Source organism: Camellia sinensis, chromosome 12 (assembly GCF_055761805.1).
Source record: "Camellia sinensis isolate YWXY chromosome 12, ASM5576180v1, whole genome shotgun sequence".
Taxonomy (NCBI): Eukaryota; Viridiplantae; Streptophyta; class Magnoliopsida; order Ericales; family Theaceae; genus Camellia; species Camellia sinensis.
The window spans coordinates 95,446,819-95,465,119 of record NC_138972.1 but is presented as its reverse complement, the minus strand read 5'-3'; the positions used below and the strand labels follow the sequence as shown (position 1 = coordinate 95,465,119).

General features: G+C 29.5%; 1 protein-coding gene and 1 long non-coding RNA gene across 2 annotated transcripts; one reads left to right on the top strand and one right to left on the bottom strand.

The window, feature by feature from the left end:
* Positions 1–536: 536 nt before the first annotated feature.
* On the top strand, positions 537–10,540 carry LOC114290929 (putative axial regulator YABBY 2). Its single transcript, XM_028234946.2, has 6 exons — positions 537–1,006; positions 3,931–4,050; positions 5,008–5,128; positions 8,761–8,809; positions 9,495–9,570; positions 10,052–10,540. The coding sequence occupies exons 1-6, from the start codon at positions 938–940 to the stop codon at positions 10,121–10,123; spliced, it is 507 nt and encodes a 168-aa protein (XP_028090747.1). The 5' UTR covers positions 537–937; the 3' UTR covers positions 10,124–10,540.
* A 4,812-nt stretch (positions 10,541–15,352) lies between these two features.
* Positions 15,353–16,160, bottom strand: LOC145804640 (uncharacterized). The gene is made up of 2 exons (XR_014346843.1): positions 16,043–16,160; positions 15,353–15,576 (listed from the first exon to the last, which is right to left on the bottom strand). It is a non-coding gene; the product is annotated as an uncharacterized LOC145804640 (long non-coding RNA).
* Positions 16,161–18,301: the final 2,141 nt, after the last annotated feature.

The window sequence follows — 18,301 nt, the reverse complement described above, 5'->3', positions numbered from 1 at the left end:
TAATTTATTAATATTAATTATAATATTATTATTAATTTTACTCATTATATAAATTATAAATATCAAAAATATTTTAAATTAATTCACATCATCAATTCATATATTAGTTAATACACTAATTGATGCATATAAAATTAGTCAAAATAAAATTGCGGTGGTACTATATGCACTAATTAGTGTACTAACTAATGTATCAACATAAATTATAAAATTATTATTGACCCCACTCATTAATCACATTATAAATACGAAAAATCTCTTAAATTATCACATCATCAATTGATACATTAGTTAATACACTAATTAATACATATAGTATTATTCATAAAATTATATATATCAATTAATATATTAACAAATAATATAAAATAATTTCAAATGATTTAAATATTTATAATTTATATAATAAATGAAATTTGTAATTTTAAAAAAATAATATTATTACATATATTAATACATTAATATATATTAATACATTAATTAATATATGAATGGATATATATAACACCTCTGAATCCACCATCCACCCTTCGCCCCCCACAGAAAAAACCACCTTTTCCTCTTCCCGACCCACATCACAATACCACTCAACTCACTCTCTCTCTCTCTCCGTACACCCACTACTCTTCTCTCTCTCTCTCTCTCTACCCCTGCCCTATCCCGACCAGTCCAGTCCCATCCTCATCCTTGAGTTTTGGACTCACTCTCTCCCTCCTCCATATTTATCCCTCCACCTCCCTCTCTCTGTCCTCCCTTCTCTCTCTCCCTCTTTCTATATGTGTTGTCTTCTCTTTTCTTTGTCTTATTGTTGATCTACACAATCTTCATCAACTATCTACACTCACTCTCTTTAACTTCTTCAAAGGATTCTCTCTCTCTCTCTCTCTCTCTCTCTTTCTCTGATCTGGGTGATCTACAATTCTCTCTCTCTCTAAAAATGTCAGTGGACATGGCGTCCGATCGTGTTTGTTACGTCCACTGCAACTTCTGCAACACTATTTTGGCGGTATATATTTATTACTTGCAATTCTCAAATCTCTTTTATTTTCTCAGACTTTTCCATATTCATTCAAAACCTAACTAGGTTTTTTTTGCTTTCATGGTGAAAATATTAATTGTGAGCTTGTTGGTGTTTTCTTAATTAAGCTTCTCAGATGATATATGATAATTGAAACTCACATTCAATCAGAATTTTGTGGATAATCATGACTGTTTTTTAACAAAATATTTTGGGATCGACTCGACTTGATGCTAATAATTCTTAATTAACTGGAATTAGCTTAAGATTCTTGCTTATATATTTTACATTTTATGGAAATTGTAAATGGGTTTACCTACAATCCCTCCAATATTAGTTAATTCATTAATTCCACAGCAAATAAAAAAGGCAGTAGTTTTATTTTTTTATTTTTTGTAAAGAAATATATTTTTTTGCTTTTTTTAAAAATTAAAAAAATTAAAAAGTTACATCTGCAGCCCACTGAAAGAAATGCAAATCGCAGTCCAGTGTTCTCAAACCCTAGCTTAATGATCTACCAAACTGGTATATATATAGACATATCTATATATGTAACCAACAGTAGCAATGGATAATAGCAGTAACAAGTGGCATTCCCAATGCCTTTCTATATATATATATATGATCCATATGAAGAAGTTGAAGATAGTTAGAGCTACAGCTATGACTGTATTTAGGTCTCATGGTACAAACTTACAAGTGAGCATTTAAGCTTTTTTCTTCCCGTTTGAGAAGACTACCCAGTTTCATGTCTTATCCTACCAACTCAATTAAATTCTCTTGCAGTGTTTGAGAAGTGATTTATGGAGAGAAGGAAAACTGAAAAAATAAATTTTGTTTTGTTTACTTTTTCCTTTTATCATCCCAACACAACAACTCCTGTTACTTGTGGTTTCCATATTTAATTCGTAATTACTCATCTTTTTTCTTCTATTATTTTTGAATTTTTATACTTTTGATCGGAACCCATAAGTAATTGTTCAATTTTTATCTTTTAAAAGATGCCATTACCATACTCTCCCCTTCTCTCTCTCTCTCTCTCTCTCTCTCTCTCTCTCTCTCTATATATATATATATATATATATATATAATAGCGATGGCTGAAAATTCTCATTTAAAAAAAAAAAAAACGATTTAACAATTATTGAATGTAGAGGGCATTCTTGAAGAAATTAAAAATAAATAAATAAAAGGTGATTGCATACGACCAGCCAAAGTTTTAGTAGTCGAACTCAAGACTTTAAATCTTATCAAGTGTGTTAAAGGTGGGTTCTCCTGTTCGCACCAACTATACGGCAGTGAAGAACCAATCAATAAATGCTGTTTGCCTGGTTCTTTCGCTATTCTCAGTTTGGTTTTAGAGTATTTCTTTGAGATCATCTCCTACAAGAAGAAATTATTGAAAGAGCTGCCAAGAAAGAAAGAAAAAAAATCATGGCCATAGCAAAGGCTTTTTTTTTTTTTTTCTTTTTCAAACGCCCTTTCATCATATCATACCCTCTTTTGAACAGTCCTTTTGAGACCATTCTCTCTCTCTGTGCTTATACTCTCCTCTCCTATATATCTTTTTTGAGAAATCAAATTTGTGTGATATATTCTAGTTATGTCGTTTTCTCTCTTTCTCTCTCTAGCTTGTCGTGTCAGGCAGAAAAAGTCAGGAGCACTGAAAGGAAAGAGATAAATTGCAGGGCTCTTTTTAACATTAGTGAAGTGCTTTTTTTTTTTTTTTTTTTTTTTGATAATTCAGGTATCCCAATTCGCTGATTTTAAGGAAAGTCAGGACTAATGTGAGGTCGACTCAAGGGAAGTGCTTTTAGTTATTACTATGTGAGGTCGACTCGAGGGATGTGGCATTTTAGTAAGATTATGGGACATAAGTTATAAGATCATAGGTTTTATTTTTTTTTAGGTTAACGACTCAAGCGACAACACATATGATTGGTCGGATGTATCTTTCAGGTTCTGGTAAACCATAGCTAGTATCAAGAATGTGGGTTTAAATCTCCACGTGTGTGAGTCTATGACTCTAACGACTCAAGTGGCCTTGCTGTGTAACAATCACTTAAGAATCATCTCTCACACTTTGACTCCTTATAAGATATAACCCCAGAGATTAACCCTCTCTGGTTAGGCTTTATGTGAGGTCTATGTGATGTCTGAGATACTAACAAAGAAGTGCCCCAGCTTTACTCTATCCCAATAATGGATTCATAAAGAAGAGATAGGGCTTTCTTGAAGGGAAAAATACTGTAGTCTTTTCTCTAGCATTCTCATATCTATCCTTCTTTTTTTTTATATATGTATACATGAGTTTTTTAAAATTTATTTTAGAATATATAGTTATTGGCAGAGTAGAAGCTTTTCGAGTTTCTGTTTATAATTTATTAGGCAAAAATAACTTACATAATTGATTTCTAAAAGCTGGGTTGGAGTGCATTTGATTTGCGCTTTTGGAGTATTAACTTTTAGCTTCAAACAGCACACAACATGAAATATCTGCTTAAATCCTAGTTTGGGTAGCCTAAGTGGCTAATCCTTTGACCAACAAATTTCTCTTAATGGGGGTCTTGGGAGTGGAATGGAAAGCAAGACTAAAGTGCTTACAAGGAGAGGGTTGAAGTTCAACTTTCCAAGTGCTAATAGCAACTAATCACTGATTTTTATTGATCCCAAAAAAAAAAAAAAAAAAAAGGGAAGAAAATTCCCAGTTTGGCTTCAAATCTGCAGAAAAACACAGTTCAGAGTCTCACTGTGTGTGTTTGTAAGAGAAAGAGAGAGGACCACAAAACAAAACACAAATACAGATTGGTTTTCATGACATACATATAAATATATAACAACGCATTTTGGTAGATTGGTTTATATATATATATGTATATATGTATTTCATATTAGGTTGATATTCATTGCAGGTTAGTGTTCCAAGCACAAATATGTTGACAATCGTGACAGTTAGATGTGGGCTTTGTGCTTATTTGCTCTCAGTTAATATGGGAGCTTTGCTTCAGTCTGTTCCTCTTCAAGACCTTCAGGTAATAATATTAATACCATTACTCTTGTGTGTGGACTGTGATCTCCTTATTTTTTATTCATCACTCATTTCTGATAAATTTCTATTTTCAGTAGAAATTTTTTAACACAAGTATAATTTACATATGTTTCTGTGAGAAATATTCAATACTACTTGTGCTAAGTAAATGCTAATATTTTTTCGGATTGAGTTTTGCTTGCTTTAACTTTTAACTAGTGTACACTCACATACTATTATTTCATTTTGAAAAATGATAGGCACATAAAATTATCAAATAAAAAGTGTATCGTGTAGTTGAGATTTATTTTAAATTTGGATCACACTACACTGGGGATAATTTTCAGTCATATAGTGCATTTTTTGTATATACTTTCGTATTTTATTTCTATACACCTAGCATCCAATGGTTTTAAATAGCAGTATTAGGTAATGCATCGATATCAGTGATATTATCAAATATCAGTCCATCGTATCAGACAATATCGACCAGTGAAACTGTAAATGACGGGTATCGGAGTTCCCAAATACATACGTATCCGTCAATATTTAGAACCTTGACCTAATTTTATATTATTTTTTGTTAGAGAAGCTTGTCTTCAAAATTAAAGATGGGATTTATTGTCAATTTTCTTAGAATTAAATATCAAATTGCAAACATATTTACTTTGATGTCAAAAGACTTCAAGAATTTGATTCCTAAAACATTATTTTGAAATGTTTTTTAACAGTGTTCTTTCACCATCAAATGTTTTTCAATTAGTAGTTTCACATTTTCATAAACTTTTAAATTGCATAGCTAGAAATTGTTAGGCATGTTAATCAAGAGTATTTATCGAAGAGAAATAAGCAATTTGTTTGATTTCATTTTCAGAAAACAGATTCTGGAAACGAAACTCAACAGAGTGAAAAGGATTTGGTTGTTGATACATATGTTTAATTTGGTTGAGAAATGTTGCAGAAACAACAATCCAGCAGTTTAGAAGATGCAAGTAAGGAGAGTGGATCATCTTCTACATGCAATAAGTTTGGTTCATTCGAGTCTGCTGATCACGAACCTCCTACAATGCCTCCTATTTGCCGTTAGTCTCTCTCTCTCTCTCTAAAATCTTGTGTGTTATAGTGAGAAGATAGTAGTGGCCTAGTACCACTCCAGACTAAATGCATAGCGTACTACATAGACCTCATTTAAGATTGACAAAAAGTGTTTTTTTTTTTTTTTTTAAAAAAAGAAGAAAAAATTATTTATATGTTATAATTGGTGATAGCAGAAACTTAAAATAATTAAAAAATGTGTAGATTTAAGGCCTCGTTTGGAAAGTAATCTTTTTAACTTAAAAGTAAAAAAATCATTAAAAAAATTAAAAAACTAATAACTTATATCAAAAAGTCAAAAATTATATTTTCTCTTTACTTTTTGTGTATCTTTTCGTAAAAAATTAAAAAGGCATCACAAACATACTAATTTTTTTAGGATGTGATTGAGACCCCCTCCAATCACCACCCCCCATACATTCATGGCGGGTGGTGATTGGAGGAGAAGGGAAAAAAGAAAAAAAGAAAAGAAAAATTGACCAATCAGAAAGAGAGGGGGTCAAAGGGGGTGGGGGGAAAGGAGGTCCTGATCATTTTTCAAATTTTTTACATCATATTTCAATTAAAAAATTATTAAAAAAACATATTTCCAAACGAAGCTAAGTATGCATAGAGATGTATGGTTATAGGAGCTGTACAGAACTTCCTCAACTTATAATTCAGTCAAAACACTATGAGCTTGGTGTAACTTAATGGTTTAATTTAAAATTTGTGTCAAATTATTTAGTGGAGTTTTTGTATAAGTTTACAAAGTAAAAATAGTTTAAATAAAGGATAAATTACAAATATACCCAGTGAGGTTTGTTTAAAAAATGAGTTGTCTTTTGTGATTTTGAAAATTACATTGTGGCCCTTGAAATTTCTAATTTCATAATAAATGACATTTTTTATTAATAAATCATCAGGTCAATTGATAATTTTTAATGATGTCAGAAATATGATTCAATAAATAATATAATTTTATTATTGTATAGGAGAGCAGTTAGAAATTTTATTTTTTTATTTAATTTTATTAAATAAAAGTTCTAATAAGGGAGTTTATGTAACTTTTCAAATCACAAGGGACAATCTGTATTTTAAACAAATCTCAATGGGTGTATTTGTAATTTTTCCTTTTTTTTTGATCGGCAAAGAAAATCTTTATTGATGAAAGCAACCAAAAAAGATAGACTACATCAGTATTTGTAATTTTTCCTTAAATTAAATTAATGGGTGAATTACATTTTACCCCTTTCAACTATTATCCCGTATCACTTTACTCCACTCAACTAAAAATTGTAACAACTAACCCCTTTCATCTACTAATTTTTTTCAATTTGAACATTTATGACTAAAATACCCTTTTAGCAATTAGATAAATACTTTACCCTTTTGAACTATCACCTCATGTCACTTTATCCCTTTGAACTATCTCTTAATATCACTTTTAATTCGGACTATCTTATTTTTGTTCATTTCGATCACTAAATTAATTTTTAGTTTGTTAGAAAAAAAATTAAAAAAATTTGAAAACCTTACAACGAAAATATTTATGAAAAGCTTTTGAAAAATGTTCACTAAAAACAAGAAATATAAAAATATACCATTTTTTTACTTTATGTTTTTTTTTTTTTTTTTTTTTGTCTTTAGTGATTTTTTTTAAAAAAATTCTTCACAAATATTTAAATTTTAGGTCCATCTATAACTTTAAATTTTTTGACTAATATATGGAAAAATTACTAAAAATAAAAAATAAGAAAAAATATTTTTTTAAAAATTTTTCAAATTAAAAATCAAATATTTTTTTTTTAGTTAAGAGGATAAAGTAATATTGAATGATAGTTGAAGAGGGTAAAGTCTAATTAATTAACTCCTACATGGTATTTTTTCCATTAAGGTCTGAATTGAAAAGAATTAATAGATGAGAGGGTTTAAGTGTTGCAATTTTTAATTAAGGGGGTAAAGTAATATAAGATAATAGTTTAGGAGGGTAAAATACAATTTGCCCTAAAGTAAAAAACTGATGATTAAAAGCAAGATGAAAGGTGCCCTTATTATCAGTTTTCAGTTTACTTATTCCTTAAATCCTAGTTATCTGATGAAGTGTTCAAAAAAACATAATTTCAAACCTTAAACTAGTCAAAAAAAGACTTCACAACTCTTGGTAGTTTATTTTGGTGTTTTTTCTTATTGGTTTCTCACCAACTCTTTTGGCTTTAACTTGCACATAATTGAGTGTTCTATTTTATGCCAACTTAGTTGGAATTAAAAAGTTCACTATAATACTTGTTGCACTTATGTTGTTTTATTAATGTATTTCATATGTATTGCATATTATTTTCATCAATAAAACTTTTATTTTGCCGATCTAAAAAAAAAAAATACAAGACTTCACAAAGCAACAGGAATGCACTGTCCTTAACTTGCAATTTTTTTTTTTTGATCAACCAAAAACTTGCAATTTCAAAGCATCTTTCTGAAGATCACCACCACCATCTCTTGGTTCTGAAATAGCACATGAATTTTCACTTTCATTCATGACCCATTATATGATTGTGACCTCACACTTGGGTGTACCCAACTCATTACTAACATTTTGTGTTTGTTAAACATATGTGTGTGTGTGTGTGTGTCAAGTCTTTTTACTGTTGAATAGTTCAAGATGACTGTTCTCTGTTTGTGTCAGTCCCTAGCTAGGTGATGACAGTAATGCTCAAATGACCAATTTGACCCTCCCACATATTGGTTTTTCAATTTTGTGTCCACATAGAGGTAGCTCTTTCTGTGCCCATATAGGTCTTTTACTCATATGAAGGTGAGATTCTTGTGCAAGAGAGGTTATATGCTCCTCCTGATCGTATTAACTTGTTTTACTCACCTATGAAGGAGGTACAAAACTTCTCTTACATGTACTCTTATGATGTTTGGAGTTTTGTACTAAGGAAACTCGTTCCATTTTGATGACCTAATGATATAGAATTTTTTTTTTTGGTTTTAAATTCGTACAGAACAATGATGTGTTATTTTGTGGTGTTTTTGTTTCAAATAAAACACTTATTATTATGGCTTATAATTGTAAAAGTATCACTGACACATTATTTTAAATGAATTTATGCTCCATTTTTGAAAAAAAAATATTTGCATTGGTGATGGTAGAGGCGGCATCAACAGCATCAAATTTTGTTTCTTTTTATTATCAACAAAGGGAACAACAATTTTAAAATATTTTCTACCTTCGAAAAGCAAAAAATATTTTTCACTCAATTAATTTTATTTTTCGTTAGTCATGAAAAATATTTTCTGTTGATTTTCATTTTTTGTTATAAAAAATGTCAAAAAAAGTCATGAGCTCAACTCCTCTTCTCTCACCAATGAAAAGTTATATCAGGAAAAAAAAAATGTCAGTCTCCAAAGCTAGAAGTCATTACTTTGGATTCAATAAATGCTAACAATTATTAATAGGTCCATAGTCTTAGGTAGCTTCCTCCCCTTCCCTTTCCCCATTTTTTCTTTAAGAAAAAGTCATAAAATTGCCCCTAATTATTAGGATCATGGCATGCTTCATGTGTTATGTTATGTGTTTTTGGTGATTAACAGAGAGCATTGTAATGATCTTTCTCAATGTCTTTGAATTATGCAGCCCCAGAGAAGAGACAACGTGTTCCCTCAGCCTATAACCGGTTCATTAAGTAAGATAGTTTTTGAGAATCCATTTGCTTTTCTGGTCAAATATCTCTCTTAATAATAAGAGTAAATTACGCTGGCATCTCTTGAGATTTTCAAATGTTCATGCTAGAGTTTTGACATAAATATTCTTTAATTGCAAAGTGCATAACATTTTATTCCACTCCGATTTTCTAGTTTTTAACTGTATCACATTTTTATTTTATAGAATTCGAATTTTACTCTTATACTAATTATTTTCAACAATTTTAAAAATAAAAATTGGGTGAAGAAATATGATAACTAGGAGCATTTTATAAAATTCTGACCATGAATGATTTGTTATGACAACATGTAAATGGAAATTATTCCTAAATAAGCTGCATGATGAGGAGAGATAATCACGCCCAAAAAAAATGCATTTTACTTGTTTTGTGACCATTGTTTTTGAGCTATTTTTTTAATTAATTTAATTGATTTTGATATGAAGAATAACTCAAAATAATTACATATCTGAATAAGAGAGTTGTGTCTCATGTCATATCTTTCACTTGCATCAAAGACAAGCTCATTTGCACGTTCACACAAGTATAATTATTTTGAATCATTTCCATTTAAATGTACTCTTTTCAATTGTAATTTATAATCAAACTAAAAAAAAAAAAAAGGGAAAAAAAAGACAATGTTTACATAATTGCTCCACATTTACAGAGAAGAGATTCAAAGGATAAAGGTCAGTAATCCTGATATTAGCCACCGGGAAGCTTTTAGCACAGCAGCCAAAAATGTAAGTTTACTTGAAACACTAGAAATTATTTAATTATTTATTTATATATTTTACATCTTGATCATATCATATTCCTTTGTATGAGTAACATAAAATTAATTAATTTCTGGATTATGTGGTAATAACTTTTTTATAATTTTAAATTACAATAATAGGTGCTTTGACTTGAAATAAAAAGACTACAAAAGACCACATTATTTTTGTATAAAAATTATGCTTGCATATCATTTGTTACAAGTAGAAAGGAAAAAAAAAATTAAAGAAAGAAAGGAAAAAATAAAAGATATTACCTTCAGGGATCAGGGTCTTACATATTGAGTTACATGTATCGATCAATATATATTAGGACTTTAGACTTCTAAACTAATATATCGGTTGATATTGACCAATATATGATCGTATAACTAATACAAATACTTATGTTAATACGTTGTTTTATTTATTTATTTTTATTTTTATTTTTATTTTTATTTTTTGGCAGTGGGCACATTACCCTCGCATCCACTTTGGGCTAAAGCTGGATGGGAACAAACAAGCAAAGTTAAACAACTAAGTCATTTTGCAGGAAATGAAGACTCAAGAAAGAATCTAAGTGTGATTCTATTAAAAACCATGCCATGTTTTACATTAATACTGCGAATAAAATATGGTTTTGTGTCGATGTATAAACATATCTAAATCTGAGGTTAATCAACTATGTCTATCTCCTAACCAAACTGGACAGCCCTCTTTAAAACCTCAGCACCATCCTATATTATGTGTTAATCTATTTCTTTGACTTAATATTTTATATATATATATATATATATATATATATATATATATATGTGAAGGGAATGGAATTCAATTTTTATTTTATTATTATTATTTTTTTATGTTTAACTTTAAATATTGTAATAACAATGTTATTTTGTAATAATGCACATTTGTGTGTGTGGGTGGGGAATCCAGATTACTTGTGTTTTTTCAAGCGCCTTTCTTTGTCTCGTTGAATTTGATTGATTTATAATATTATTTTTTCAAACTTAGACAATCTTACGAAAAAAAAAAGAAGGAAAAAGGGCAAGTGATCTCCTCTAATGATGAGAATTACTTGCTTAATAGCAAGTACATATGAACACTGAAATTAAATACAGAATTGGACATAAAAATACACAAATAAAAATGATTTTATAAAATTTATTGATGAGTTGACTTCTAAAGCATCTTGTCAATTTATTTTTTTGTCTAATTTTATATTTAGTTAGTTTTTTTTTTTTTTTTCAATTTTGATCGGCAAAGTAAAAATTTCATTAACAACACGAAATCAAAGGTACAGGAAGAAGGCACGCATCGAGAGAGATTCGGAAAGTACAAAATGAAATTTAGTTTGTTACTAGACATTTGCTACGCAAAATGTTATCACACGGTAATTTTTTTACTTGCATCTTATCACAAAAACAATCAGACCTCACATATTATTATAGTTTTTTTTTTGGGGGGGGGGGGGGAGTTCTCATTGTGCTGTAATTTCCCTAATTTAAAGGTGAAATTGCAAATTGTGATGGGATGATGATGATGATGTATACAGCTCATGAATTCAGTTGTCGCATTCAATGCTCGAATTATATCATCAAATCAAGAACAATAATGCTAGGTATCATGAAAACAATGTCATGAAAAGTTTTCATGAAGATTCTCCACCCTTGGATTAGATTATAGTGTTTGTAGTGTTTTATTGTATGTTATGCATTCACCATTGGATTAGTTTCATGAAGTTTTTCATGATATTTATTTCATGATATGTAGTGCCACCAGAATTTCCGGATTTTGATGTGAATGCTAAAAAACAATGAAAACTTCCACATACCAAAACCAAAACAAAAAAACAAAAAAACAAAGTGGACAAATGATAATCAGACTGTCGAGCATGGAAGGTTGGAAACCCTAAATATCATATCACATTCTTTGTAGATTATTACTGAAGTGAAAGGGTAGAAATTCATAATTTTAAATTCATAAAATTTATTTATAGTGATGTAATATGAGAGGTTGATTCTATGTGATTTGAGTATGTAATAAATAAAAAAATTAATATATCTAGGTTAACTATCAATAGGTCTTAATAATTAGATTTAATTCCTATCAAATCTTATTAAAAATAAGTCATAGTAAAATCGTCGTTAAAAATAATTTTATGACGATTTTTGTATGTCACTAAAATTGACAATTAGTAACTTTTTTGTCACGATTTTTATAAATCGTCACTAAAACATACAATTAGTAATGTTTTCCTGTGACGAATTTTTCAAACTGTCGTTGAAAGTTGAAACTTAGCGACTTTTTGCGATATTTTTTTTAAATTGTTGCTAAAATTTATAATTTTTTTTTTATAAAATTTTCAAACTATCGTTGCAAATTAACATTTAATGACGTTTTTAATAGTATTTAATAAAAAATGTCAATTAATTTTCACAAAACCTATTAGACAATAAATTCATCTATTAAGACCTGTACGTAAATCTTCCATATATCTACCATATCATATCATTGGATGTTAAATTCAAAAAATATTTTTAGAGGTTTCAAACAATATCTTATTTTAAATCTCTCTAAATAAACAATTTTGATTTGTTATTCATCATATAATGAGAACTAATATCATTTAACGGGCCAATAATTTTTTTTTTTTTTTTCTTTCTATTTTCTATCACGTCATGGGAGCTAAGAAGCTTTATTTTGCGGTTAACGAGCTCAATTTTAACACGTAGGCATAGACCTAACCTACTAATTATTATTCAGGCTAGTTCAATTTACTCACAATCTTTAAGTCAGGTCCATTTGGGTTGAGTCATAAACCTTTGAATAAAATGATGCCTTTTAATTTTAAATTATTTTCCAAATTAAATTTATTTAAAAATTAATATTGTTTGTGAAATTGTATTTTAAAAAATACAATTTCAAGATAAAATCATTTTAAATTGAAAAAAAAAAAAAAGAAGAAAAGGAATAGGGTTTGTTTGAAAAAACGCGGGGTGTTTGTTTTTTGGGGTAGTAGGGATAGGGGGAGGTGAGAGTGCAGAATCTGAAACGTCAAATCATGTTGTTGGCATATTGGAAGCTAGCGACCATGTGGGAACACACGCCCCTCTGTCCTGTCTATTATAATCTGGGATCCATTATGGAGAGACTCTCCTCATCTCATATTCATGTAGATTAATGATGTGTTTATATATATATATATATATATATATATATATATTTTATTTGAATCAATTATAAGTGAGTGAGGGTTGTGGATGTAATATTTTGTGGGGTCCTAAATTATTGCTGGTCTATAATATATATATATATATATATAGGCAAATTCGATTGCACCAAGGATCCTCTAGAGTGAAATTTTCCTAAAGTTTCCTAGAGTGTTATATTGTGTGGTTGAGATTTACTGGTAAGTCACATTAGAAAAATTGATGTGACTTGTCAGTAAATCTCAACCACATAATGTAGCACTCTAGGAAACTTTAGGAAAAAATCACTCTAGAGGATCCTTGCTCGATTGGATTGATGGTTGCTGCTGTGCTTTATGATATAGTAGTCTTGTTATAAGAGTTTGTAGAGGTATTTATTGAGTGTAATTTGATAATCTGAATAGTTTAGATTGTAAGGCTTATCGAGTATATCATTCATATAAAAAATTAAATTAATCGGATATTTGTAACTCAATGATTAAGTCTTAATTGTTTTTAAAAAATATTAAAATCATGATAATTGTTTATTTTTTGAAAAATAAATGTGCTCTTATTATGAGATTACAAATGTCCAATTAATTTGATTTTTTGTATGAATAATCTGCTTGACGAACTTTACAATATGAACAATTTAGATCATCGAAAATGACTCGGAACATGCCCTCAATGGGCCTCACAGCAACTTGCTGTGCCAAGGCACAACTGGATCCCAAATTTCGGGTAAATTAGGGTAAATTACAAATACACTCCTTCAGATTTGCTTAAAATACATATTGTCCTATGTAGTTTGAAAAATTACAAATACCCCCTTATTAAAATTTTTTATTTAACAGAATTAATTAAAAAAATGAAATTCATAATTGCTCTCCTATGTAATAATAAAACTACCTAAATTATTAATTGAAACATATTTTTAATATCATTAAAAACTGTTAATTGACTTGAAAATTTATTAATACAATGGGCGATTTGTTATGAAATTAAAAACCTCAAGGGATAGAATGCAATTTTCAAAATCACATGGGCGGTTCATATTTTAATTAAACTTTAAGAAGTGTGTTTGTAATTTATCCTTATCTGTATTACGCATACTTAATGAAAACTTTCTTAGTTCACATATCAAAAAAATAAAAATTCGCAATACAGTATACATCTCTTTATTCTAGCAATACCTATATCTTCAATTTTGAAACTCTAGGCCATGTTTGGTTTGGTTTCCAAATTTGTTTTCTGAATTTTTTTTTCTAGAAATTTAAAAATAATAATTTGGTGAAAAGAAAGAAAAAAATAAAATAAAAAACACTTGTTCTTTTTATATAGTTTTATCTTTTTTGACAGATAGAAATAAATTTTAAAAATTCAAAAATATATTTTTGATGTTTATTTTTGTCAAACTAGATTAATAATTTTAGAAAATCAAATCAAATGTCACCCTAATTTTCTTCTATCCACTCGCTTCACCCCGTTGCCACTACCCTACACTTAACCCTCCATTGCCGAGGGGCTTGTGGGTGACTCACATTGTAGAGTTTGTAGGAGTGTATGGTTCTTGACGGAAGGTGGTCATACACTACAGGAAATGCCACTTTTGGCGACCAAAATATTGGTCGCCAAAAGCCCCATTTTTGGTCGCCGAAACAAATTAGCGACTAATATTTTTTGTCGCCAAAGTCGTTGCCTATAGCCTGTCGGCGATAGTATTGGCGACTAAACTATTTTTGGTCGCTGAAAGTGAACGTTTTGGCTACTAAACTCTGGTTAGTCGGCAAAGGTTATCTTTTGGCGACTAAAATATTAGTCGCCAAAAGTGAACATTCGGCTACCAAACTCTGAGTAGTCGGGAAAGGGTATATTTTGGCGACTAAATATTTAGTCGCCAAAAATGTTCAAATAAAATAAATTAAATTTTCAGCGACTAAAACTTTTTGTCGGGAATAAGTTTTAGTCACAACATTACTACATTTAGGGACTAAAGAATTTAGTCGCCAAAAATATTATTTTTCATTTTATTAAACTTTTGGCTACTAACCATTTAGTCACTAAAAGTTCTACCTTAGGCGTGGTGACTTTTGCCGACTAAAACTGTTCGTAGCCAAAAACCTATTAAGATTCATTTCTTTACTTTTTGCCACCAAAAGTTTTAGTCGCCAAATGATACCCCTTTTTTCCGTGACTAAAAAATTTAGTAGCCAATAGTTTATTTCTCTCATTCTCAAATTTTTTAGCTACTAATTATTTGATGGCAAAAACATTTTGGGTTATGTTTTTGCTACTAAATTATTAGTAGCCAAAACTTTTGATTACCTATTTGGCTACCAAAACATTTGGTGGCCAAATAATTTTCTGTTTTTTTTTTTTAAAAAAAAAATTATAAACAACTTGTATTCATTTATATTACATGTACCCTGTATAAACAATATAATCCATCAACACTAAAATATATTATCAACCATAAAAGCATTCAACATAATACATGAATAACCATGATTTAAATCCATACATAATACATGAATAACCAACGTCAATAATTTAAATTACAACCTGTACCCTGTATAAACAATATAATCCATCAACACTAAAATATATTAGGGTCAATAATCCATACAAATTCCATACACTCCAAGTCTAATCCAACGTCAATAATTTAAATCCATACATAATACAAAAATAACCAAATTAATTTGTTCGAACCACTATATATACAAATAGAGGTATAAAAACAATGCCCTCCCGTAATTGTCAAAAAATTATATATCCACATTTGTATGTCCAAAATCATCTGAAAAAAAAAAAAAAAAATTTCATTAGTTTGGTGCCTATAAAATGTTAAGAAGGCTTAAAAGCTTTCCCTGTTAATGACATAGATATTCTTACATATAACACTTCTATGTTGAGATATCAGTTCCACAAATTAACTCTACATTTTAGTTAAAATAAAGAGAGAGAAACAATTTATAAAATTAAATGTATCAGAGAAACAATAGAAAAATAATGACATTCACACAACACTTTTAGAAAAGGGCCACCACATATGTGACCATACTCAAATGTCTACCAACTTCCTTTATTAAATAATCAAATATAGGATATATTATGGCAGAATGATCTATAATCACCGAGAGCTTCAAATTCTTACCATAACACAACACAACAATCTGCTACCCTCTCAATTAAGAAAGCAAAATGATTTAATTACTTATGACAAATAGATTTTACGTGGAGCCTTCTATAAACATATCCATTACCTTCCCACTTCTCAACTTCAAGCACTTAAAGCAAACCAGGCTCAACAACCGCTTTAGTTCGCTCACATGGGAAGGATGATATACTGGAATTGGTAATTCTATATACCCAAAGTGACCTGAAAGGTAAAAAAATGAACAAAACTTTAGCAATACTTCAATGTGTCCAGCGGTCATGACCATTCAAACTTTTCAGTGTAATCAGAAAATAAAAAGGATTAAAACATGAAAGATACCTTCGCATGTCCCCGGTTCCGCAGCACCACATGATTCACATCGAACAACTCTTTCCTAACAAAACAAAATCTCATAAGTTATTGGCAAAAGTGGCACCAAACATTCTAACACAAATTTTCTAAAAAAACAAAGAATGCTCTAAGGTTGAGAATTTAACTGGATAAAAAAAAAAAAAACATTACCACTTTGTGAATTAGAAACAGAATCATTATACTATATTTTGAATCAAACATTTAGTAGCAGTCAAGGATTCTTCAAATTTTATAATTTTGCATGATTTATGTGTTTTTATGTATTTTGAGTATTTGAACTCAAATTATAGTAAATAATACATTTTAATTATTTTTTTATATTTTGTATAAAATAAATACTAACAAAAACAAAAACAAAAACGTAATTTGTTCCCAAGAAAGTGAGGCGACGGTGGCGGTGGCGGTGGCGGTGGCGGTGGCAGTGATGGACAACAAAAGACACTTTGTGCCCAAATGCCACAACAGGCCAAAAAAAAAAAAAAAAAAAAAAAACTCTTCACCCCCACCCATCCATCCATCCTTTATCGCTCACCTCACTTTTTCAAATTTCAAATTTTAAAACACATACTCACTCTCTCTCTCTCTCTCCCCCTCAAAACATGCTTTGCTACCCCAAGAAGAAGAGGCCAAATCTATAAAGGCCAATAAAATAAAATAAAATAAAATAAAACAAAATAAAGAATTCTTACGAATGGTTCAGTTTAATTTATAGCAAAATTTTTATGTTAAATTTTGGATACTAAAACTTATAACGTTATAATTTAGATTTATGAAGGTAAGTCTTATTTAATTATGTGGTCCTTTTTTATTATATAAGTGGTGGGAATTATCGTAAGTCCATCTAAAATATTATGTACCTTAATCTCAATTGATTAAATTATGTTCCATCCGTAATCATCTAATATTGTTATTAAACTCAATTGATTAAATTATTAAATTTCATTCATTTTAAACTCAAATGATTAAATTATTTTTCATCCATAATTACCTAATATTGTAATTATGAAAGGTTTACAAATATTTATAGTGTGTATCACCAAACAAAATGTATGTTTATAATGAGAATATCTACACAGAACTCTCAATTAAAAATAACAACCCCGCCTAACCTTAATACAAATTAAGAAATAAACATATAAAATTTATAATATTCACCAATAAAAAAAAAACAGTCATCTATTTTACTTCACCAATAAAATAGTCAAATAAAAATAAATAAATAAATAACATATAAGAGAAATATTGTTATGCAATTATAAGAAAAAAGCCTTGCCTACTACAAATGTGGATCAACCAACTCACAATTCGTAATAAAAGCATCAAAATCTCTCATACGCCTTGAGACTCCATCCCCATTCAACTTTTTTGAAGCAAATCCATTAACGTTAAAATCACCTCCCACAACAATTTGGCGAACACAACCCAAACAAACCAATTAACTCCAACAAACGACCATCTAAACCTAGGACTTAGGACCATAAACCCCCATAAGCTAAGCCACTCACCGTTGTCATCAAAATCTCTAAACTTTATAGACAAAAAACACCCTAAATACTACTTGTAGCTTACCGACCAAAATCCCCGAAGGATCTACTACTGAAAGATAAGGCCTCCTAACTCCTATTCCAAGTCCCCCAAATGCTCCTAAAAAAATTTCAATTTTACTTTCTAGAAAGATTACAATATCTGGATTATTCTTGATCAAAGTATCTTTCACTGCACTTCTCCTACTCCTAGACCCAAGGACATGAAAATTCCAACTTGTTATCTCCATTTATAACTTATCCTACCTATGACCTCTTTTGCTCAACCATCATAATTAATCCTAGAAACCAAATTCCTCAACTATCATTTAGACCAATTTTTGAATTTTATAGAGGTTTCAGAATAGGTTGTTTTTGTATTGAGGGTACAGGTTTTTATCTTTGCATACGGATTGTGCATGTGCCTTCTGTAATAAATACGAAATTTTTATAAAACACCAAATACACAA

Coding starts and splice junctions, on each gene's coding strand:
- LOC114290929 (XM_028234946.2), top strand. CDS start 938: ATGTCAGTGGACATGGCGTCCGATCGTGTTTGTTACGTCCACTGCAAC. Junction 5,129..8,760: donor TACAATGCCTCCTATTTGCC/GTTAGTCTCTCT, acceptor TGAATTATGCAG/CCCCAGAGAAGAGACAACGT. Junction 8,810..9,494: donor GCCTATAACCGGTTCATTAA/GTAAGATAGTTT, acceptor CCACATTTACAG/AGAAGAGATTCAAAGGATAA.